Below are 25130 nucleotides of genomic sequence, written 5' to 3'. Positions count from 1 at the left end.
GGTTGTGTCAAAACGTTTACACAGATCAGACACGGACAGAGTAGGATTAGCTCAGTTTCAAAGGAGTTTATTAAAATAATAGTTGAAAAGAAAAGGTCTCCCACATGAGACCCTCTCCGGGATACCGTCTTCTTGGCTCCGGGTCTTACTGTATCCTGTGGGGATCAAAAACTGAACTCACTCCTGTTACCTCTGCAACTGTCCCCAACTATTTGGGAGTCCTTTCTTCCCCCACTTTCTCCCTGTGTGCTGCCCTTCTGGCAGCTTTATGAGACTTGCACAGCTGTTGAGCAATCAGCCCTTGATTACTCACCAACTCCCAATCAGTCCTGGCCGGAAAGCCCGTCGAGACCTGGCATGTCCAGCAGATGGAGCCATCGCCTCGTGATGTATACTCCGTCTGTCACCAGGCCTCGACGAGACTCCCCCTGGTGGCTGACCAGCTGTACGCCACAGACTTTAAACAAGTTTTCTGCAACATTACATTACATTCGATTCCAACAATTACCATGGATTTATGTGCACGCCAGAAAACGTTCCATTTCAAAGTTCAAAGTAAATTGATCGTGCCACTTAATGTGTGTGTGCTCGGCCAGCATTATTGTTTTGATTGAAAGGCATGATTTGCCAGATTCTCTAGGCATGATTGTTTTTATTTTGAGTTCTTTAATGAAGTTGAATTTCGTTATGAATTTGAAATTAAAATCAATATTCACAATTCATTATTTGTGTTCTTATTTGTTGATAATCCAATGTGACAACTTACCCGACGTAGTGTGACAATTTACCCGCTTGCACACTCTCTATTTAACGGTCTCCAACTCCATACTGAAATAATTTAAGAAGATGTAATGAATGCAAAATAAGTGCCCAAGACTTACTTCTTTAATTTGGTATACATTTATACCATTGTGATGTATTGTGCCCAGTAAATGTTAGACAGCGTGAGAAGTGTGACAACATATCTCACTCTCCCCTACATTAGACATTAACATGCACAATGCAATCATGTATGTCAACGTGTGTCAAATATGTTATTGACACAGACGTGGTGGCATAGCAGGAAGATTGGTATGCTGTGAACCAAGAGGTTGTGAGTTTGCACAATGTAATCAGGTGTCAAATATGTAAGTTGAAAACATTGGATGTTAAAAGCACTGTGTGTGTGTAACGGTTGTCTTCGTCGTCAGACAAAACAGAGAAGTCATCGTCTGAGAAAGTGGACCAATACGCAGTGGAGTTAGTGTTCATCATTGAAGTTTAATTTACTAAAGAACACTACACAAAACAAGAAAACCGACAGCCAAACAGTCCTGTCAGGTGCAAAACACTAAACAGAAACAATCACCCACAAAACCCCAACGGAAAAACAGGCACTTGTGTGACTCAGCAACAACACTCTACACCTGTGCCTGATTGGAAGCCACACGGCCAAAATCAATGAAACAAACCAACATAGAAAAATGCACATAGAACGCCCACCCAATGTAACACCCTGGCCTAACCAAAATAAAGAACAAAAACCCCTCTCTATGGCCAGGGCGTTACAGTGTGTAACTATTTCCACAGCCTTTTTCTGTTGGTAAAATAATACTTTTCTAGTTTAATGAACATATGAGACGAAATTGAACAAACACATTTTAAGTTGACTGAATTTTTGCCTACGTTTTCTCATGTTGGAAAATAAAAAATGAAAAGTTGAGTAAATCAAAAAAAAAGGCTGTGGAACCAGTTACGTAATACTATTTAGTTACAGTGTACCCAGCCCTTGAGTTCTCAATTGAATGTATGGACAACAGCTGGATCAACGTCTACAATCCCAACACTCGGTTTTAATGTTAAGAAACGTTATTAATCCTTCTAGCAATACGGTTTTATAAACCTTTGGAACTTTACATTCATGTAAGCGAGAAAGATTATTTCAATTGTATTATTTTTAAATAAAAAAGATAGATTTACTGTGAGCAGTTTTGAAATGTTGCACCTGGCTGTTTTCACACACCACCTCGGCTAGCACACTTCCTTTCATCTTGCGCTCTCATTGCCATTGGTCCATTCCATTGGTCCATTCCATTCCACATTTCCGACTGGATTGCATGTATTTCTCAAAATACAACTGTCCTAAACTGCGTACAGTAAGTGTATCTTTTGGATATAATATAATATTTCTCGATTATATGAAAGTTAAATTCCAAATGTTACCGAAACTGTATTTGCGTTTAGACAGAGCATTTGGCCAGCGTCGGGCCATTCCCCTCACAAGGCTAAACGGGACGTACTAATGGCTGAATGTAAAGGAATAGAATAAGGGTAAGTAAGATTGTGGTGGGTTTGATTCAGCGTGTCACTGACAGTTGTTTGACCATCTATGACCATCTATTTAATGCAATTTATGTGAAGGCCTATATAAACTTACAAACAACCGTGTTTAGGATGGATATATCTTCAAAAGACTTGCAAAAATGAACAACTTCAGTGAATCTGAAATTAGAAAGGCAGGTCTCCGGAGAGTGTTTATTCATGTAGTTGACAAATAATAAAGGGGCGATCCCATACTACCGTGTCCCGAAAATATTTTGGTTATCTCCGAATGTTCTAGCTATTTTCACATAGAAACTTCATATGGGAGCAAGGATGTTTGATATGTTTTTTTAGATTTCTATTACAAACTATTTTGTGGGATGAAAGTGGCCAATTCGTCCCTTTTAGACCTATAGATGTCCACTGTAAGATGATCCATGAACTGTACATGATAAAGACACCATCGTGGTGTCATTTTACTCCATATAGTGTGCTCTAAAATAGGGAGTGTCTTGTTTCTGAAATATATATATTTTTTTGAAATTGTTCACTTTTATCATGATTTCCCCCCAAATGGTTTGTGATACAAATTAAAAAAGCATGTCAAACATCCATCCCCTGAATTAAGTTTTTATTTGACAGTTGCCAGAACAATCTGAGATACCAAAAATATTTTCAGGCATAGAATTGCCCAAAGATAACAAATGAAAAACAAAGACAAGTACAAACCCATTATAGTTTATTTGACATACAGATGCTTTTGATTTCTGCTCAGGTGGCTTTAGTGAAAGCACAGATCCTGCTTACAGATAGGCAAACTAGCACTTTGTCCAGGACACTTCTGAACAAACATGACCAATAATAAGTTGGGAGGAAAACACTGGGGTCCGTCCTTATTCTGTCACAAAATCAATTCAGTCGGTTTGTCTCATATGTTTACTATACATCTGGATGCAGTTACCACATCTGACTGTCTGTCTTTCTGTTACTGATATCCCATGATAATTTACTCAGCAAAAAACAACAAACAAAAACATAAAGACATTTAAACAACAACAACAATTCTACATAATGTCACAAATTAAACCTACATTCAAACCAAGACGCAACGTTTGTTTCTAACTGGGCGGGACCCTTTTAAATAACCGATTCAACAAGCATTTACATTGTCCTGACTCACTCCTCTCCTCTCTGTACAGTCCCATCCAATCACAAGAGCAGTTTTGTTCATTCCCGTCCAATCAACAGCATTCTTGGGTCTCTCTGGTCTGGTGAAACTAGAGGACAGGACGGGAAGGGGGAGGCGGCCTCTCAGTGATGTGTGGTGGAGGGGGGCAGGTAGGTAGGTAAGTAGGTATGTAGGGGAGAAGTACTTAGAGTCTGTAGTGGCCCGATCGAGTGACCCCATCTCTCTTGTGCATATACAGTATATATTTAAATAATACAGGTAGCAGCAGCACCCCTTCAGCAAGGAGTTGAGGGGGCGAGGGGGACAAAGAGGGGGTGGAGTGAGAGGGCTCCTCCAGGCTTCGTTACTGTGTAGGACCTCCTCCCTCAGGTGAGACAACAGGGTCTCTGTTTTGGCCTCTCCGGCGTCTTTGCTCTGTCTTGTTCCTGTTCTCAGAGTCCTCCCGGTCGCCTGTCTCCCCCCTCTCCCTCTCTCTGTCCTTCTTCCTCTCCCGCCGGCTTTCATCCTGGCTGTCCTTGTCCCGGCGGTTGTCACGATTTCTCCGCTCGCCCCGCCGCTCACCCTTCCTCCCCTTGCCTTGTCCTAGAGATATAAAAAACACAGAACAGAAAACACTTGTTAGTCAACTGCTGGCATCTCGTTAAAAGGTGCCTTTTGAGTTTACCAAGGAAAGAAAGCAATTCTGTTTCTGTACACAGCCCGTCCAATGTATCAATTTTAAAGTTTCTTTATAATGATTTCTGTTGTAGATTAAACTCTGATATTTTCAAGTGATCTACATGACTTTACACAGAGAGCTGGTCGAGGGTCATGGCAGGAACTGCACTTTCAGATGAAGATATACAGAATAAGATGAATATGAAGAGAGAATGGGTGTGACGATGGCTGTCCAGGGAGTAACTCTGTAATATGGCACAGTACAAACATGTTCCCCCTATTCACCACTAGAGGTCAGCCTTGCATCACAGACAGTGGCCACACCCTGTGAGTAAGGTTTATTTCAGCTGTTGCAATTCTCCGCTAAAAGGCTTTGTCAAAAATAGAATGCCTTTAAATAGTTTATCTGCTCAGTTGATCTGCTCTTTCGACATCTCATAAACAAATCAATTTCATGGAATGTTGTAGAGTTTACCACTGAAAGCTGAAAAGCCCCACATCATTAATATAAAACACCCCCCCAGAGAGAGAGAGAGAGAGAGAGAGAGAGAGAGAGAGAGGGGGGGGGGGGGCAGATTGACAAATTGAAACTGGCCCTCTTCGTGTTGTGCTGTCCATGTGTAAGCAGCAGGATTGCGAAACTGCTGAGGTAGGCACGGAGCCTCTCTCTCCCCCTGGCCCCCCTTCAGCCTGTGTCCATTAATCAGCCCAGCCGTGCTCTGAGCTCCGCTCCGTCCTGACCAGGCAGAGAAGGGCTCGCAGCGCACACCAGCCCAACGCTGACCCACACATTCCTGGGGTCCAGCCAGTGCGATATAGGGCCCTACCATCCAACTCTGTTTAGTCTTCCCTGGCTCTGGTCGGTAGGAATAATGAAAGCCCACCAGCCTCAAAGGTGAGACAAAGCTGGCGCTGGCACTAGCACTAGTGCTAGCTCTCCCCAGCTGTAATCTTTATCTGAACTATCTGAGCTCAGGGCAGGAGAGGAGGAGAGGCCCCCATACATCCCACAAGGCCAGGAAGATTGTAGGGTGTGTCTGTGTCCAGTGTGTGTTAATGGCATATGTGTGTGTTTGTATGGTGTGTGTGTGTGTGTGTATAGTGCAGCGTGAAAGAGGCATTATTGAAAGGGCTTTGGTGGGTTGCTCTTGCAGCAGGAGTGTAGGGTCCAAACAATGTGTGGGGGTGTAGAGAGGGATAGAGAGAAAGTGAGAGCAAGAGAGAGTGAGAGATAACTAGATAGTGAAAGAGTGAAAGTGTGGAGAGAGGAGAGGGCAAGAGAGTGACAGAGCAAGAGCATGATAGAGAGAGAAAGAATAATAGAGACAGAGAGAGAGGGAGACAGAGAGAGACACAGAGAGAGACAGGGAGATAGAGAAAGAGACAAGGAGATAAAGAGAGAGACAGGGAGACAGAGAGAGACACACAGAGAGACAAGGAGATAGAGAAAGAGACAAGGAGATAAAGAGAGAGACAGGGAGACAGAGAGAGTCACTCAGAGAGACAGGGAGATAGACACACAGGGAGATAAAGAGAGGAGAAAGAGGGAGATGGAGAGAGACACAGAGAGAGACAGGGAGACAGAGAGAGAAAGAGGGAGATAGCGAGAGAGACACACAGAGAGAAAGAGGGAGATGGAGAGAGACACACAGAGAGAGACAGGGAGACAGAGAGAGAGACAGGGAGATAGCGAGAGAGACACACAGAGAGAAAGAGGGAGATGGAGAGAGACACACAGAGAGAGACAGGGAGACAGAGAGAGAGACAGGGAGATAGCGAGAGAGACACACAGAGAGAAAGAGGGAGATGGAGAGAGACACACAGAGAGAGACAGGGAGACAGAGAGAGAGACAGGGAGATAGCGAGAGAGACACACAGAGAGACAGGGAGATAGCGAGAGAGACACACAGAGAGACTGGGAGACAGAGAGAGAGCCACTCAGAGAGACAGGAAGATAGAGAGAGGCACACAGAGAGAGACAGGGAGATAGAGTGAGACACATAGAGAGAGAGAGGGAGACAGAGAGAATCTCAGAGAAACAGGGAGATAGAGAGAGACACACAGAGGGAGACAAGGAGATAGACAGGGAGACAGAGAAAGACACTCAGAGAGACAGGAAGATAGAGACAAGGGGGTAGAGAGAGAGAGAGAGAGACAGACACAGAGAGAGACAGGGAGATAGTGAGAGAGACAGGGAGATAGCGAGAGAGACAGGGAGATAGCGAGAGAGACACACAGAGAGACAAGGAGATAGAGAGAGAGGCACACAGAGCGAGAGACATGGAGATAGAGAGAGAGTCACACGGGGAGACAGAGAGAGAGAGAGACACTCAGAGAGACAGGGCGATAGAGAGACACACTCAGAGAGACAGGGAGATAGAGAGAGAGAGACAGGGAGACAGAGAGAGAGTCACACAGAGAGACTGGGAGACAGAGAGAGACACTCCGAGAGACAGGAAGATAGAGAGAGAGGCACACAGAGAGAGACAGGGAGATAGAGTGAGACACATAGAGAGGGAGACAGAGAGAGAGACAGGGAGATAGAGTGAGACACATAGAGAGAGAGAGGGAGACAGAGAGAATCTCAGAGAAACAGGGAGATAGAGAGAGACACACAGAGGGAGACAAGGAGATAGACAGGGAGACAGAGAGAGACACTCAGAGAGACAGGAAGATAGAGACAAGGGGATAGAGAGAGAGACAGGGAGATATAGAGAGACACACAGAGAGAGACAGGGAGATAGAGAGAGAGAGAGAGACACAGACACAGAGAGTGACAGGGATATATGTATATATATATTTATAGAGAGAGAGAGAGACAGGGAGAGAGAGAGAAACACACACAGAGAGAGACAGGAAGATAGAGAGAGAGAGACACAGAGAGAGACAGGGAGATAGAGAGAGACACAGAGAGAGAATGATAGAGAAAAGAGAGAGAGAGAGAGTGAGAGAGAGAGAGAGAGAGAGAGAGAGCGAATGAGAGCGATAGAGAGAGAGAATGATAGAGCGAAAAAGAGATGAGCAGCATTCTGAATCTGACTCTGCTCCCATCCCACCCCACCTCTGGCTCTTTCAACACAGGAAGTCCCCTCTACACACATTGTTTTGTTTGTCATAACCATTTAAAGATAAGCGGCTTAGTCATAATCTCTGGGTTTCCTAAAATCCAAGGCACAACTTCATCTGGGCTCGTGTTGAGGTGATTACTGGGAATGTTTATCAGAGAAGGCTTTTGTCTGTCTGAACTGTGTCTAGGAATTCTATAAACTGTCCAGCGATGCAGTGGACCTGAAGGAGACACTTGAATTAAAACACTTTCAACAGAGATTTAGCACATTCTTACCAGCATGGTCATCCCCGCTACACTGCAGTGGATGACTGGCAGTGTTTTTTGGGATGGTTTGTGTGTGTGTGTGTGTGTGTGTGTATGGGGGTGCAGCTAATGTAAAACTAACATTTTGTGTCCACGTAAAGTACGATCAGGTTCAGGTATGTGGTTTATATAAACTGTAAAATAGAACTGTGAAAAATGACTGTAAAAGTAATATCAACAGAGCTGGATTCTAAGATGACTGTAACTAAGGACAGCTTTCAAAAGTGTTGCAACTTCACAAGTTTATGCAAGTGCTTGGCTTTCACGTTGCTTAGCCCTAGCTAGATATCTCAGCTGAACTGATACTTTCATTGAACTGTCATCTGGCATTGATTATTTACAATTTTAACATAGAGTTGGGGTGAAAAGGGGAGAGATAGACAGAGAAAGAAAATTAAAGAGAGAGCGATAAGTGTAAGAAAACAGCTGAAATTGTTTCTCGGGATCACCCTCCAACAAACACTCCTATGCAGTGCATTTACACTGATAACCCTACAGTGCATTGGTTGCATAAAGTACTAGACATCATGCTGCTCAGTGCTCAGCACTCTTCACTGGAGGGTTAGGGTGCCTGTGTGTGCATGCGGGGAAACAGTTTGGCCCGCTGTCAGAGAGGGGATGTGCAGGAGCATAATTAGTCTAATGACGCAGAGGGGGCAACATCCTCCATGGCAGGCACACTGTCGTCCAGGGGGCTTTTGGCGGGAGCCAGGCTGGGATTAAAGGCTCTGAGCTGTCCCACAGGAGAAATGCCCGGAGCTTTGAAGGCTACGGGATGCCTGTCCCGCTCCCCCTCACTGAGGGACGGGAGGGGGCTACCTTCTAGCTGGGTTAGATAGATTGGGGAACGGTGGTTTGGAGGACAAATTAGCCGCAGTTGTTAACACAAAGGAGACAGCAGGCAGGCGGGCGAGGACATGTATGTAAACATTTACGACAACAAAGCATGTTGAAGGAGGGGGAGGAGGACACTGTACACTGAAATGACATGACACCTCTGGCTACTGTAGCTCATCAGAGCTTACTAGAGATGAAACGACCAAATCAGAGTTGTGTTAAAGAGGAAGAGTGAAAGTAAGGGTTCTTGCCCCGTGATTCATTCTGTGACATTCCATATTTCTCTAAGTACTGGACCTGTTTAAAGTCCAGCTCCTGTTGTCATTTTTGTGGATAAGGAGCGTAAAACCTCCTTGATTCATATTGAGAGTTCCTGCTCTCTGATTCATAAGGAGGGGGAGGACTGGGGGTGACATGGAGGTTACAACGTTCTGTTTAAAAACAGAAAAGACAGATGGAGAGAGCCAAAAGAGAAGAAGTTAGAAAACAACAGCCATTAGGGAGAGCTGGAGGGAGCGGGCAAGAGAGACAGGGGGAGAAAAGGGGGAGAAAAGAGACAGGGAGAGAAATGGGGGAGAAAAGAGACAGGTAGAGAAAAGGGGGAGAAAAGAGACAGGGAGAGAAAAGGGGGAGAAAAGAGACATGTAGAGAAAAGGGGGAGAAAAGAGACAGGGAGAGAAAAGGGGGAGAAAAGAGACAGGGAGAGAAAAGGGGGAGAAAAGAGACAGGGAGAGAAAAGGGGGAGAAAAGAGACAGGGAGAGAAAAGGGGGAGAAAAGAGACAGGTAGAGAAAAGGGGGAGAAAAGAGACAGGGAGAGAAAAGGGGGAGAAAAGAGACAGGGGGAGAAATGGGGGAGAAAAGAGACAGGGAGAGAAAAGGGGGAGAAAAGAGACAGGGGGAGAAATGGGGGAGAAAAGAGACAGGGAGAGAAAAGGGGGAGAAAAGAGACATGGAGAGAAAAGGGGGAGAAAAGAGACAGGGAGAGAAAAGGGGGAGAAAAGAGACAGGGAGAGAAAAGAGACAGGGAGAGAAAAGGGGGAGAAAAGAGACAGGGAGAGAAAAGGGGGAGAAAAGAGACAGGGAGAGAAAAGGGGGAGAAAAGAGACAGGGGGGAGAAAAGGGGGAGAAAAGAGACAGGTAGAGAAAAGGGGGAGAAAAGAGACAGGGAGAGAAAAGGGGGAGAAAAGAGACAGGGGGAGAAAAGGGGGAGAAAAGAGACAGGGGGAGAAAAGGGGGAGAAAAGAGACAGGGAGAGAAAAGGGGGAGAAAAGAGACAGGGGGAGAAAAGGGGGAGAAAAGAGACATGGGGAGAAAAGGGGGAGAAAAGAGACAGGTAGAGAAAAGGGGGAGAAAAGAGACAGGGAGAGAAAAGAGACAGGGAGAGAAAAGGGGGAGAAAAGAGACAGGGAGAGAAAAGGGGGAGAAAAGAGACAGGGAGAGAAAAGAGACAGGGAGAGAAAAGAGACAGGGAGAGAAAAGGGGGAGAAAAGAGACATGGGGAGAAAAGAGACAGGGAGAGAAAAGGGGGAGAAAAGAGACAGGGAGAGAAAAGGGGGAGAAAAGAGACAGGGAGAGAAAAGGGGGAGAAAAGAGACAGGGAGAGAAAAGGGGGAGAAAAGAGACAGGGAGAGAAAAGAGACAGGGAGAGAAAAGGGGGAGAAAAGAGACAGGGAGAGAAAAGGGGGAGAAAAGAGACAGGGAGAGAAAAGGGGGAGAAAAGAGACAGGGAGAGAAAAGAGACAGGGAGAGAAAAGGGGGAGAAAAGAGACAGGGAGAGAAAAGGGGGAGAAAAGAGACAGGGGGAGAAATGGGGGAGAAAAGAGACAGGGGGAGAAAAGGGGGAGAAAAGAGACAGGGGGAGAAATGGGGGAGAAAAGAGACAGGGAGAGAAAATGGGGAGAAAAGAGACAGGGGGAGAAATGGGGGAGAAAAGAGACAGGTGAGAAAAGAGACAGGGAGAGAAAAGGGGGAGAAAAGAGACAGGGAGAGAAAAGGGGGAGAAAAGAGACAGGGGGAGAAATGGGGGAGAAAAGAGACAGGTGAGAAAAGAGACAGGGAGAGAAAAGGGGGAGAAAAGAGACAGGGAGAGAAAAGGGGGAGAAAAGAGACAGGGGGAGAAATGGGGGAGAAAAGAGACAGGGAGAGAAAAGGGGGAGAAAAGAGACAGGGGGAGAAATGGGGGAGAAAAGAGACAGGGGGAGAAAAGAGGCAGAGGGAGAAAAGAGACAGGGGGAGAAATGGGGGAGAAAAGAGACAGGGAGAGAAAAGGGGGAGAAAAGAGACAGGGGGAGAAAAGAGACAGGGGGAGAAAAGAGGCAGAGGGAGAAAAGAAGAGATAGAGAAAAAGAGTGAGAGCTCTTTCTAGAGAAAGACGAAACTTGGCTGGAGAAATAACAAATAAACCTGGTCTGGGGATGGACAGAGGCCCTTGGGGAGCGATGGAGGGAAGATGGAGGGGTGAAGGGATAGAGGGAGGAGGATGTATCAGTGTCTGAGGGGCTGGTGGGGATTAGTGCGAGCTGGCGGAGGTCGGACCAGTGACCCCGTGGCGTATGCGGAACGTAAACACGGAGCGGAGGGGACGCGCCAGAGCAGATAATTAGCTCTGCTCACTGGATGTTCCAGGAGCCGGCCGGCCGACCCGGGGGAAGCAGCTGGGTAATCACACGCAGGGGCAAGGTCGATAACCGTGTGTGTGTGTGTGTGTGTGTGTGTGTGTGTGTGTGTGTGTGTGTGTGTGTGTGTGTGTGTGTGTGTGTGTGTGTGTGTGTGTGTGTGTGTGTGTGTGTGTGTGTGTGTGTGTGTGTGTGTGTGTGATAACCAGGCCTCGGCCTACAGTGTGTAACATGCACCCACCCACCCACAGCTCTGGCCTGCCTCCACCCCGCTCAGGCCGATCAGCACAGCACCGACTCCACACTAAGCCCCCCACTCCACCACGGGACAGGGGAACAGGAGCCCCATTCAGGAGGAAGGAGGGGTGGTGTGTTTTCTTTGGGTGTGCAAGAGAGAGTATCAGCAGGGTGGAGAAAAAGGGGAGAAAGAGAGAAAGACGACAGACAGGGGGAGGAGCAGAGGCCACATTTCACAGCCTAAATGACAGATTCAACCCAACCAGGACTCTTTACAAATGACCACCTATGGTTTTTAAAGGGACATGTTGATGTGCGTGTGTATTCAGATCTGTGTGTGTGTTGGCAGCTGCTGTTATTAGTCTAAACTAATGCTGATTCCCCTCGTCGCCTCATGGCTCCCCAAGGGAGGATGTTTGAGGAGTCTGTGTGTTTCTGCTTCACAGTAAACTTTTCTGCTGAATCACTACTGAGGGGTTGTGTTTGTGCTGTAAGTAAGGCTGCCTGGAGACCCTGGGGGTCTGGGGCCTGGTGGGCTGGGGGCCTGGGGGGCTCGGGGGCCTGGGGGGCTGGGGAGCTGGGGGGCTCGGGGGCTGAGGGCCTGTTATCTGACCCTTAACACTACAGTCAGGGCCTGCTGAAGGATCAGTCTCCCCTCAGCCACCAATGACAAACAAACCACATACAAATATAATAAGGGACAAGCAAATATGTTTTTATGACCCCCAACTCCTTCTTACAAACATTCTTTCTGTTTGGCTTCGGTTGAAAACATATTTTTGGTAATTCATTAGAAATCATCAAATCAATGTTTACGGGGAAAAATTGAGGGTTTTGACATATTTTTATAATCCGTAAAGTCTGGATACGAAGCGTTGGAGCAACAACACACAGGCATTTCACCATTATCCACTAACCACAATGCATATCCTTAAAGTCAACAATTCAGGTCCCTTAAGGAGAGGAGAGGAGTGGCAGATGACTGACCAGTCATTTCAGATTATAGTCTAGAGACAAAGTTGGTTCCGGAACTCTAGTCTACAACTGCACTCACAATGGAGATAGTGACCTGTCCTACTGCTGATGATTACCGTATAGTTATTATAGTATTTACCTGGACATCGCCTCCTCTTGAGGACACACTCTTTCTTTTCCCAGATGGGGGGACAGGGTTTTCCGTAGGCAGAAGGGAACTGGACAACTTCCCTGGTCCTCGTCTCCTCACCCCATTTAAATCCACAGGTTTTCCCTGACCGGGAGCAGGGGCTCCACTCGCCCCACTCACCCACCTCGCAGTGCACTGCACAAATGATTAAGAAAGAGGGGGAGACACACACTGTATGTTACAAGAGGCAGAGTCCAAAGATATTCACAACCAAAACTCACATATAGAAGGGCAAAGACACTGTAAAGCACTTGAAGTTAACACCAGTGGAGGCTAGTGCCACTTCAAATCAGAGGTTGGGCTTATTATTTTGGCTAGATACTAAACACACCATGTGTTTGATGTGTTCCATACTTTTCCTTTCCAGCCCAATGAGCCCATCCTCAGATCTCCCCACCAGCCTCCACTGGTAAACACTCTCTCCTCCTTGTTCTGGAGCTCACCTTGAAGGGAACACTCCATAAGTTTGTCGTTTGGTTCAGACTCTTCTGGACAGACGTGGTGACACTTCCCCAGCAGCAGGTACAGGCCTGGTCTGCACCTCGTACATGTGTCATTGATCAGACAGGCATCACAGTCCGCAGGACACTCTGAAACACCAACACATACATAATATTACACCTGCACTGGAGTCAAATCACATCAACACACACAACAAAGACCTTTACAATTACATTTAACTGCATTCTTCCATTCGAAGAAAACCAAATGCAATACGATACGTTATTTTAACTCCACATTTTACATCATGTGATTGAGACAGAAACAAATATGTAACGCTAATACACTACACTGTCCCCTCTTTGTAACGTGTCTAACACCAACACCATCAGGACTTGATAATAACGTAAGAGTCTAATATTCTACTCACTGGGAACACATTCCCTTTGTGTGTCGCTGCAGACCAGGCTCTCTGGGCAGCTCTCCTGACACTTGCCCAGGTGGAGATAGTACCCCGCTCGGCACCGCATGCAAAGGTTCTTATTGAAGCAAGAATCACACTCCGGCCTGCACTCTGAAACACCCAGTCAGTCAGTCAACAGCCTGCACGTTTATGTTGCTCTTGAAGTGATTTGTTGAACATGCAGTATGTTAGAATGAGCAGCACTCTAAAACAGGACAATTGGCTGCACATAGATGCACATCTCTTTATGAGATTTTATTGTGCAAAACAATAGAAGATCATGCATTTGGAGTGACTGGCATGCAGTGATACCAAATAGACTTAATACATACACTAAAACACTACAGGCTGGTTTCCCAGATACACATTAAGCCTAGTCCTGGACTAAAACGCATGGAGATTCTCAGTTGAAATAGCTTTTAAGTCTAGGACTAGGCTTAATCTGTCTATGTAAACCGTCCCTTAGTGTAAAAGTAGAGGTAGGTTATAAACGTCTTTGGTAATAGTCATGCAACTTACTTGTGCATGTGTTTCTGTCTGGCGAGCGGGTGCCGTAGAAACCGCTGGGACAGGAAGGCAGACACACTCCGATCTGCCTCATCCCATTTCTCTCCAGGAAGATAAAGAGGCGGGGCTTACAGGACAGACAGCCATTATAATCAGAGCAGGTCAGACAGCCTCCCTGGCACCCTGAGCTCACCCCTGGGATCTCTGCAGGTAAGGCGGAGGGAGATGATGTGGCACAGAAGGACAAAAGTCAGTTTAGACATTTTACGTTGTATGTGTCTCAAATGGCACAACATTCACTGACTTTATAGAGCACTGCAGAAGTAGTGCACTATAGGAATAGGTTGCCATTTGGGAAGCAACCATACAATCAGTTGGCACAGGGTTTCGTAACCTTTTTTGGATACTGTACCCCCCCAACCACATTTTGATCTGCCTGAAGTACCCCACTCCTCCTGTACAACTGATCGTTAGGCGTATGGGTCCTTTCCAAGTACCCTGTGTACAGGCCAGGTTGGCAGACACCCTCACAGGGTACTGCTACCCAAAGATGAGAAGCACTGATTAAGCAGAGACTCTTATCCAGAGTGCCTTATAATAACATAAGTGTATTCAACTAAAGTAATTGAGACAACAACATGATCATTGCAAAAGGCATTGTCTTACGTCACTTCGACGTGACGCTCATCCCTCAACTGACATGGTACTGAACCTGACTTTAACAATATGCAACAGGTGCATCATCACCCAGCCACATTAAACCAACTAACAACGGTGGAACAGAGGAACCTCCCACAACATGTTGTTACACTATCATTTACATTCAATAGAACTAATGTGTAAATGGGGATAGTCTACGTTTTTAATAGAATCGACAATGCCAATCCAGGTTCTAGTTTGAATATATTACTGTGGCAGTGAGACAGATGAAGGTGTTAACCAACACTGCAAATCAACATATCACAAAATCAACAAATCACAAATCAACTACGTCTCTCTCTCTCTCTCTCTCTCTCTCTCTCTCTCTCTCTCTCTCTCTCTCTCTCTCTCTCTCTCTCTCTCTGCCAATTAAATAAAGAGGGACTACTGCTTACATTTAAACAAATATAGCTCTTCAGACTATATGAACTGTTTGTAGTCTTCTAAATTGTGTGCATGAAGTTGTGTAGAATTGTATTAAAGTAATGACTTCTATCCAACTACCGCAACGAGGATCCCAAATAGCCAACAAAGCGTTTGGATGGTGACAAAATGCTACAGATTTACATATTTTTCTGGGAACAGTGACCATAGAACAACTCAATACTAAAAATGACAGGCAACAAGCAGGCCTGTGGACTCTCTTGGAGGGAAAAATAATCAAATGAGACGTCAAGCATACCAAGGTTTGCACGCAACGCCAGAAGCTGCGCACTTCTTATTCTCACTCCGCAGAAGGAGTACAGTTTATTCATTGTACTATGACTAAAAGGACGAAACAATTTGGCAACATTATCAATATTCAGACAGACCTCCAGCTGACTGTCTGGCCATGACAATGCGAACACGGCCAAATGAGTAAGATGAGTAATCGGCACTGGTACTTATAACTTTGCAACATGTCTCAAATGAATCTTCATTATGCTTCGTGTTGAAGATAAGCCTATCTGTCGACCCACATGGTTTACAGGGTCGACTGTGTTAGAAACAGGGAAAGGCTGAGCTTTCATTATGACTGATGGTAGGATTAGAAAGGGATTGCAAAACTGCCTGGCTGTAGGCCTATACATCCTACTCAGATAGCAAGCCTTGTGTTAGAGATATTTCCATAGGCTCAGAAAAAAGCCCTGCCAGAATGTGAATAACATCCAATTTCTCTGTTGGTTGGTGTGGAGGTTGGCCCCTGCTCAGGTTGAAATTATTAACATTTTATGTACGCAAAATGTTTACAGGAAAGTCTTATTATTCATACTTTTCCAAAATGTTGGTCTCCAGGTTAAAGTCCTGCATAAATGTGTCCAGTCTCTACTATAATAAGGAGGCTATAAAATACCCAGGGTAGGACAGTGTCTTTGAAAGAGGGATAGTGTCATCACAGTATGTGAGAAGTCTACAGACAAATGGGGAACTGAGCAGCGCTCCATTACCATAAACTGTCATCTTGGACTGGGCACAAGTGAAACCTCATGCGTCCTGACTGCTGCTGCTGATTTAAGCTATGTGTGACTGATTTGTAGGGCAGCACGTCAAATGGCTTAACTCTCAACTCTTGTTGAATTATAGAGCTTGACCTCAGAGGATGGTGGATATGAGGACAGACTGGTTGAGAGGAGAAAAGGTTGGGTATATACTAGGACTACCAGCAGGAACTGCAAGTGAGTACCTGACTGAGGACATATATTGCCATTTCACACTACTGAGCCAAGCTGAACCAAGATGAACTGAGCTGTATTGTGCCTGGTTATGCATCTACTGTACCTTAGTTGCTGGAACCATGCAGGAAAGGACATGTGAAAAGATCATATCTGAGCCAGCACATTATGGTTTGGCACGATGTGAAAATGGTACTAGCGGGTGGCTCTGGATTACTTTAAACCAGGGGTGCTCAAACTTTTGGGATTGGTGGGACAAAATATAATCTGAGTGGTGGGCCGCGGGCCAAACAAATTTACATGATTTATTTAAAAACATTTCAGGTAAACAATACCTTTTTAGGGTCGTGAAATAATAGCTTTTTTGAAGGTAATTATAAAATGTCACTTCAAACATTAATCAAATCATAGCCATATAACTTGACACACATTCTGATTACCACCCACTGGGCAAAAACTAGTTGAATCAACATTGTTACCCCGTCATTTCAACAACAAAAAATTGAATGTGATAACGTTGACTTAACGTGGAAAATTGATTGCAAAAAGTTATCAACGCAAGTGAATTTTGACATTATTTTACACACATTTTTACCGAAATCCAACTATGTGGTGATTTTTGTTGATGTGGTTGATTTCACGTTGAATTCATGTTAGCTGGCAACTCAACCAAATGTAAATCAAAACTAGACGTTGAAATTACTTTTTTACCATTATAGCATAGAAACTGCAACCAAGTTTCTATGTTCATAAGGCTAATGACTTTAATGTGTGCAGGTTTTTGGGGGCCCTAAGCCCCCCACCTCGCGCGCAAAACATTTTAGTGTCCCCCTCTTGGCGGCGGAGAGAAATATTTGCAGCTTTAAAGTTAATGGCCTTTTGTCATGGTGGGGGGGGTGTTGCAGTTTAAATCAGATTTTCAGCAATTCTACAAATGTTTCCATGGGGCAGAGAGGAAATGTTGCAGTTTTTTTATATGCTACAATGGTAAAAAATGTAATACATCTGCCCACTCAATAACTGGGTTAAAGGCCAGAGAATGGCATGCATAGTACCTGATGCAATGATAGGGAGCACCTGACTGAGTCAGATATTTTGAGCTCATTTAGTACAGATTGGATTGCTACTGCTAGAGCTAAACACTGGTCTATGGTCAGTTTGTAATGATTTCCCTTGATGGTCAAGGTAAGGGTTTGGGGAAGGTACGCAGATCCTATATCAGTTCTTAGGGGGAACATCTCAGGGGCAACTTCTGGGATTGCGACACATGGTAAGAGCTAGTCTCAGTATTCACCACTGCAGAGCTATGCAAGGAGAGGTGGGCCAGTGTGTGCAGTAGGTGTTTCTTCCTCCTAGTTCTCTGGCATATCATGCCGTGGGTGAGTTGTTGGCCTTTTTTCCCTCCTTCACTTCAGGGTTAGCTGCCAGATTGCAATAGATCACGGAGATTGTGTTTGAAATATCTTAGCAATCTTTACAACTGCTGTCCATTTGCCCACATGTGTTCCTGCCAAGGCCCCCTAATTCACAGAACCCTTAACACAGAGGAATTTTGCCTGCCCTTGCCTAGCTCGCACTGACACAACAGGGCAATCCCATGGTAACAGAATTATGCTAAGAATCAGATTTTTCACTTTAAAATGTATGTCAGACAAAAACCATTGATTTCAAAGTTTAACAAACGATAGAACTCTATGCATAATGACTTCTTTGAACAATTTCCATAAGAAATTTAAAAAATCTACATTTTCTGGAAAATCTGTGCAGATGTAAAGTTCATCCTGGAAATGGGTTTTTGTAACATTGTCAATGGAAATTGTTAAAAGTAGTCCTTGTGTATATAGTTTGTTAAACTTTGAAATCAATGTTTTTTGTTTGGTATACATTTTAAAATAAGAAATCTGAGTCTCATCGTAATTCTGTTACCATGGAATTGCCCAACATCAATTAGGTGGCTTGCATACCCACAATACAAATGTTCCTGCATGAGGTCTGTACTGTGAGGTCTGTACTGTGAGGTCTGTCCTATGAGGTCTTTACTGTGAGGTCTGTACTGTGAGGTCTGTACTGTGAAGTCTGTCCTGTGAGGTCTGTCCTGTGAGGTCTGTACTGTGAAGTCTGTCCTGTGAGGTCTTTACTGTGAGGTCTGTTCTGTGAGGTCTGTTCTGTGAGTTCTTTACTGTGAGGTCTGTACTGTGAAGTCTTTACTGTGAGGTCTGTACTGTGAGGTCTGTACTGTGAGGTCTTTACTGTGAGGTCAGTACTGTGAAGTCTGTCCTGTGAGGTCTTTACTGTGAGGTCTTTACTGTGAGGTCTGTACTGTGAGGTCTGTCCTGTGAAATCTGTCCTGTGAGGTCTTTACTGTGAGGTCTGTACTGTGAGGTCTGTCCTGTGAAGTCTGTCCTGTGAGGTCTTTACTGTGAGGTCTGTACTGTGAAGTCTGTACTGTGAGGTTTTAATTGCCTGAACTGCTTGAACCACTTATAAAGTTAAAATCATTGACCAAAAGATGAAAACAACCATGCTTATTTTGAGCATCATGTGTAGATATAAACAAAACGGCTAACAGCAGAATGATGAAGACAAACACCCAAGTCATAGGGCACAGACCTAAAAAAAAGAAGTTTGCCTTTCCAATATGTTTTCTTAATCAAACGCTGTGGTGTTGAACCTCTGCATATCCCCCCCCCCCTTTTATTTCATTATCTGTCCTTCTTTCCCTTTATTAGGAATCCAATCTGTTATTCACACCTACAGTCTATTTTAGACCCACTAGAAATCATTCTGGCGTCTATTCTAGAACACCTAGAAATCATTCTGGCCTCTATTCTAGAACACACAGAAATCATCTGGCATCTATATTCTAGACCACATAGAAATCATTCTGGCCTCTATTCTAGAAATCATTCTGCTATCTTGTGTTTGCTCGCAGGCATTCATTTCTCTCATTTGTGGATACATCAAGGGCAGAAGGAAGTGGACTGTCTTTGTCCAGTTGACTGCATGGTCAGGTCCCTGACTGAGAGCTCATTCACCCTGCTCTCTCTGTCTGACTATCACAGATAGTCATATGTCAGGTCGGCCTCCTTCAATTAGCACCAGCTAAGTAAGCTGCGATGCACGAGTGGAGACCCACCGTTTGTCTATCTGGAATGCATCCACAAACCAATGTGGACTCACCATTTCTACGCAGGCATGTACGGTTTAGATAAGACATATCATGTTGAAGAAGGGGTTGTTAAGAAGTTAAACACTTCTCCAGGCAATGCGTATGGGACACACCCCAAAACACCACTATTGTTTGTTACTAGCCTACCTTTCCAGATAACAATCCACCTGGCAACAGGTGATGCATGCCATACTCGACCATTCTACTAAGGCAGAAGAGTACATCTGGAAGCACATCTTGAACTTCAATATAGTGCAGAGAGAGAATAATAAAAGCAAGCTCCATGATACTACTGACAAGATACAGGGTGAGACCCGTGGAGTTACTTGACACAGAACATGACATCTATTAGGCTTAAAGAAAGATGCTGAACGGATACCTTCATGCAGAGTTCTCCAACTCTGGTCCTGGAGAACTAGTGGAAGAGCTGGCTTTTTTTCCAGCCCAGCACTAACACACAGAACTGGGGTTGGAAAACCCTGCCATGGTCAATGCTGCTGATACTCTGAACATCTAGGAAGCAACAAAAAAAAAAGTAAAGTGTCTACTGATTTACCTGAGCTTCTTTGTTGTGTTTTGGATATGATGATAGTTTTGCTTCAGAGCTTTGAAATACTGTAAATAATTTCATACAAGATACTAACCCCTCTGAATTTCTAACTGAAAAATAGCTGTATTCTGAATTACCAACTAAATATGAACATATGAGTTCCCTCTTCCATTTTTCAACACCACAAAATATTATCACCACAGAAAGTCACAGTTATGGCAAGCAAAAAAATATGTTACAGTTTTGGCAATTCTACACAGAACGCCCTTTAAAGATGAACATGGCCAGGCTTTCATGTATTTTCATATTAGATGCACAATCTTATATTCTACATGTATTACAATCAAGAAGATAACTGTATCAGCATCCTCTAACAGCGGTTAGATGGCACGCGCTGCCACATGCTCAAAGCTCCTACTCAGTGTTGCACGGAGTTTGTCAAGGAAGCATAAGCACTGCAGCATTCCATAACATCAGTGAAATGCAAATATAATACACTTCAGACGAACTTTGTATGTAATGAATAATTTAGATCAGAAAGTTATAACATACTTTGTCGGCAGACATGCCGCGTAAAAAGTGCTCTGCCACTGGCCGCTAGAGAGCGATGGGAACTAGGGGATGCCGCGCGCACTGCTGATGGAGCTCTGTGGAATACACTTCTAAGAAAACTGTCAGGGAGCAGTGACTGGTTGAATTTCATCAGTAAAAAATGACAAACCCGAGGGTCATGTAATGTTGAACGCCATGCAGTCCAATGATTGACTGCGGTGTGGTTGAGGACATGTGCGTAAAATTGGCCGCTGCCGAGAGTAAAGTGCGCATATTGCTTTTGTAGACACAATATAGTGATTTCCACAGAGGCACTCGGTCTTGCCTAGTGATTAAAATTAATGTTTATTGATCTGAAAACAACACATTTTTAGATTGGTCGAGTTGCCTTTGATTATAACTAAATGCGGGCTGTAGTTAAAAAACTGTATCATATTATAAATTATAAGCTACCCACCCTATCAACATTGTTTTGACATATTCATTTATGGGAAGTTTCATATGTTGTAATAGAGATTGAACCACAGGATTATGTTATTACATCTCCACCTCAACCAAAAAGCATTCCAACCCAATTAGGCATATTTCCTAAAGCCATGCTATGATCTTTCATTGTAAATTCCATTGTCAAGTATGAGATGTTCAATTCATATCGGTTAGCCTTGATACAGTACCCATATTGTTCTGTTATTTATTATCTACATGAAAAGATGTATGTCATATGGAATGATAGGCACTACAACACTACAGTAGGGTTGAATGGAACCGACACCAGGAGCATGTGTGTGCGCGCGAGCAACTCACTGCATGCGCGGGCGCTCTTTACTCACGTTTATGTTGCCGATGCCTAGAGGGTTGCTGCTGACAATCAGTGTATTCCATGCAGGTCAAGATCAAAACAAAGGAGATCAGTTGTAATTGCATAGTAACCCGGAGATGATGCCTTGTATAGCCAATGTCAATGTCCTCCGGAAAAGTGCAGCTTTGATTCCACTTTTTTGAGAGGGAACGTGTTGTCTTATTCCTGGAAAGAGCAGAATCCCCTGCTCTGCGCAGAGAGTGATGTCTGATTTACGATGGCCCAATGACACCTGGGCCGTTTAGACAGTAACATCCTTGATAGAATCCTCATGTGTGCCACAAAGCGAGACCAAATCAGGTATCCGTAGTGAGCATATTCCCACAACCAAACCGTTAGATTATCATCCACCGCGGGAAAAAGAAGATACTCAAAGAAAGAAAGCGTAGATCATATAATCGAGGCCGGCATATTGATACAGTTTCAGTTGTCCTCTTCCTGTATCTTCCACTGATACTCTCTCAAAGTTCGCTGCACGTCCAGGTGTGAGGGCTACTTTATTGTGCCCTGCGTGTAGGAGGTCATCGCGTCATCCCCATCATCTAACGGAGTAGACAAAAACTGGGAGCCGCGCGCGTCACTGGCAGCAGCAGCACCTAACTGTAATAAAGTACCAAGTTTCGATGAGGTGAGAACCAACTTGATTGTCGCGCCCTTCTCGTTGGTCGACAGTTAATTAAAGCAAAAATAATCTGCGCAGTTTCAGCTCTTTTCAGTTTTGCGTGCAATACTCATTCCCCCACTCCAACTCGCTCTCTTATGACTTCAGCCCTCTGCGGTCTCCCCCTTCACGCTCGAAAGTTTATTTAGAGGGCAAGCACCCCCACGTTAGATTTCCTTCGAGTTTGACCCCTCCGTTGAGATGCCTTTTACTTGGCATGGTGTTGATAATGTATCATTGGGAAATTGTGCTGTTTTACGCACGTAGTATTTCTATGGATTTTCAGATATTCACTGTTTATGGCCAAATCGTCCTTTTAATTTCGATTTTATGATACACTTTTATTATGTTTGATTACTGTTATTTCTGGCTACAGAGAAACACACTTTAAACGTTTTAATTGTTTGTAGATGACACTATTTGCAACCATCAAGAACACAAAAAAGGACTGCACCTGTGCTATAAAGGATTATTCCATGCCGTGCTGTTTATTTTGTGTCGTTTTTGATGTACAATCACTTGAAACTTCAAGAGACAAGTCTCCCATTCTCTGCTTATATATAACACGCGAGCTTGGTCTAGTGTGCATCGAGCGGAACCTCTGATGGACCTGCGGTCGCGTAACTCTCACAGAGAGAGAGTGAGAGGGAGGGCGAGAGAGACATTTCCTAGTATAGCCTAATCTGGTTTGAGGGGGCCTGTCGAGTAAAGTGTGGTATACAATTAACCCAAAGCCAGCCTCCTCCTTAACTCGCGTCTTTTGAAGCTACTGAATATATTCAATTTTAGTCTGACGTAATTCTCCACGGAAATTATGGCTCTTGAGTTTGTTTATGAATTTGTGCACTTTAGAGATAAAATACGAGAAGACGATCAGTGAGCAGCTCGAGAGAGTCAGCATGGGACCCTCTCTAAAGGAATCTCTGTATGCTGTATGCTGTCATTACGCGCCGTAACCAGTTGGGTATGCAGTACGGAGCGCGCATGTTTATTTAACAAAGCACTTTGGACAATGGCATAATTTTTTTGAACCTATTTGTTATTGTATGGTGTTCTTGTTAAAGAAGGCCTCTAGCAAGGGGAGCTTAACTGAACATCTGTAGGTATGCAATAGACATGCTCATTGCCATACTATGAGAGGAGAGAAGCAGTTTGTCCCATCACCTCTAGAGGGAGTCAGTGCCATAAAAGCGTCTGTCTGTAGTGATTCATATAAACGGAACAGGTTTTGAGGGCAGCGTTGTTTAGGAAAACCTTGAGAGATCCACTTCCATTCTGTGTGGGGATGGTGACACTAACACAAAATAATGTATTTGTATGTTCTATCCTAACAACAACATCAGCGATGGGAGGGATGACATAGGGAGAGAGAGTGTTATATCTATTTATTTTCCCTTTTGTAATTGAACTATTTTCACATCATTACAACACTGTGCATAGCCATAATATGACATTTGAAATGTCTATATTCCTTTGAAACTTTTGTGAGTGTAATGTTTACTGTTAATGTCTGATTATTTATTCCACTTTTGTTTAATATCTACAGTATTTCACTTGCTTTGGCAATGTAAACATGTTTCCCATGCCAATAAAGCCCTTTGAATTGAATTAAATAGAGTGGTTCCTCTCCTGCTTGTCTCCCTCCTAGAGGAGGGGTTATTTACATGTCTGGCACTGTGAGTAGAGTAGAGGCCTCTCTCTAACCAGCTCCAACTGTTGATGTTTAGAAAAATATAATGCAGACCAATACTTCCCTCCATTGTGGCTGCTACATCAATCACACTGACGTGGAATATAATGTAAGCATTGTGTTGGTTCTTTTTACTGTAGGAGGGTGAACTAAGGTCTCCATTGCCAACCGCACCTACACAGAACCAGGCCAAGCAGTAGTATTACAGATGGATTTATAAAACGTTGATTCATTTCTCCTCTAGTCTGAATGTCAAATACTTTAACCGCAGCTAAGATGCAAAGGACCGACCTCAACCATGATATGTTCACATCTCCAATTGTATTTGTCAATGATAGTGTGCGGACATTGTATTCAAAACCCATGGAATGAAGATGATAGCTAGGTCTCCAAGATGTTGAACATAAGAGAGGGTTAGGTTAGAAACAAGCACCTCTTTGTACCCCCCCAGCCCCCCTCATAGTGTTGTCCCATACAGAGGGGTGCTGCCTGGGAGGGCAGGAGAGGGGGTGGGAGGGGGAAGGTCGCTTGGTCACTCCCTGTGACCGCCTGCGAGGATCCATCAACACCCTTAAATGAAGTCTGCCAGGTGCGCGAATCAACCACAGAACAGTGGGCTCCAGCTGACAATGGGGCAGTAGGGCAAATCAAACTCCGAGCCAGGGAACTGGGAGGAATTATCATGTTTTATTGGATACTTCTATTTGTCTGCCACAGTCTGCCCATGTCTGTTGTCATCCCATCCATTGTGATCTCTGCTTGAATTATTATTTGGACAATAACTGAGGTTGTGTCCCAAATGGCAGCCTATGGGCCCTGGTCAAAAGTAGTGCACTACATAGGGAATAGGGTGCCTTTTAGGAGGCAGCCACTGACATTCTCCCCAATGATGATGCCCATGTGCAGTAGTTCATCTTCATTGTCTTACCATTACGATTCAGTTACTCCTGGATGGCAATGGAGATGGAGATTCAAAGTGGGCCGTGATGGTGAGCCATGGAGAGCCTGTGAAAACACACAGCACCCTCTCTGTCCTTATAAGCATGTTTTCTAAGGCAGCAGCAGCTTTCCATTTTAGCAGCCTGTGTCCTGATGATAATCCCAGGTCCACACTGATCCAGGACATTCTCCGAACATGAAGCAACCAGAGTGTGCATGGATGGGATGAGGAGAGGGAGAGGAGTGGGTATGGTGTCAGCCATATTGAATGTGCCCATGAGGGCACTGTGAAGCGCTGTGCCCACATTCTTATCTTGGTACCGTCAGATTACCGTGGTCTGAAGGGCTTTGTCTGTTCTTGTAATTCTATTTCTATGATGTCACCCTCACAGTCAGAGCCTCCTAATAAATGGACGTTATTTCATGAGATTGTCCTATCTGGAGGCAGAGGGCTTAGATCAAACCACTGCGGCATGCATGAGACAGATGCTTGTATCGAGGCTGGTGGGGGATCATGTCTGAATAAAGGGGATTCAGGAGTTGGCTAAGGACAGATAATCAAGGATCAGTTCA

The 25130-nt window shown here is 44.4% G+C and overlaps 1 protein-coding gene across 1 annotated transcript; it reads right to left on the bottom strand.

Annotated features, from left to right (window-relative positions):
* Nucleotides 1-2915: 2915 nt before the first annotated feature.
* Nucleotides 2916-22101, bottom strand: LOC106579240 (R-spondin-3). The gene is made up of 6 exons (XM_014158965.3): nt 21239-22101; nt 13799-13990; nt 13247-13390; nt 12819-12965; nt 12325-12510; nt 2916-4072 (listed from the first exon to the last, which is right to left on the bottom strand). Exons 1-6 carry the CDS (start codon nt 21330-21332, stop codon nt 3834-3836), a joined length of 1002 nt encoding a protein of 333 aa, XP_014014440.1. The 5' UTR covers nt 21333-22101; the 3' UTR covers nt 2916-3833.
* Between the last annotated feature and the right edge of the window lie 3029 nt (nt 22102-25130).

The sequence above is a fragment of the Salmo salar genome, chromosome 02 (assembly GCF_965601325.2).
Source record: "Salmo salar chromosome 02, fSalSal1, whole genome shotgun sequence".
NCBI lineage: Eukaryota > Metazoa > Chordata > Actinopteri > Salmoniformes > Salmonidae > Salmo > Salmo salar.
This window is presented reverse-complemented; position numbering and strand designations above follow the sequence as displayed.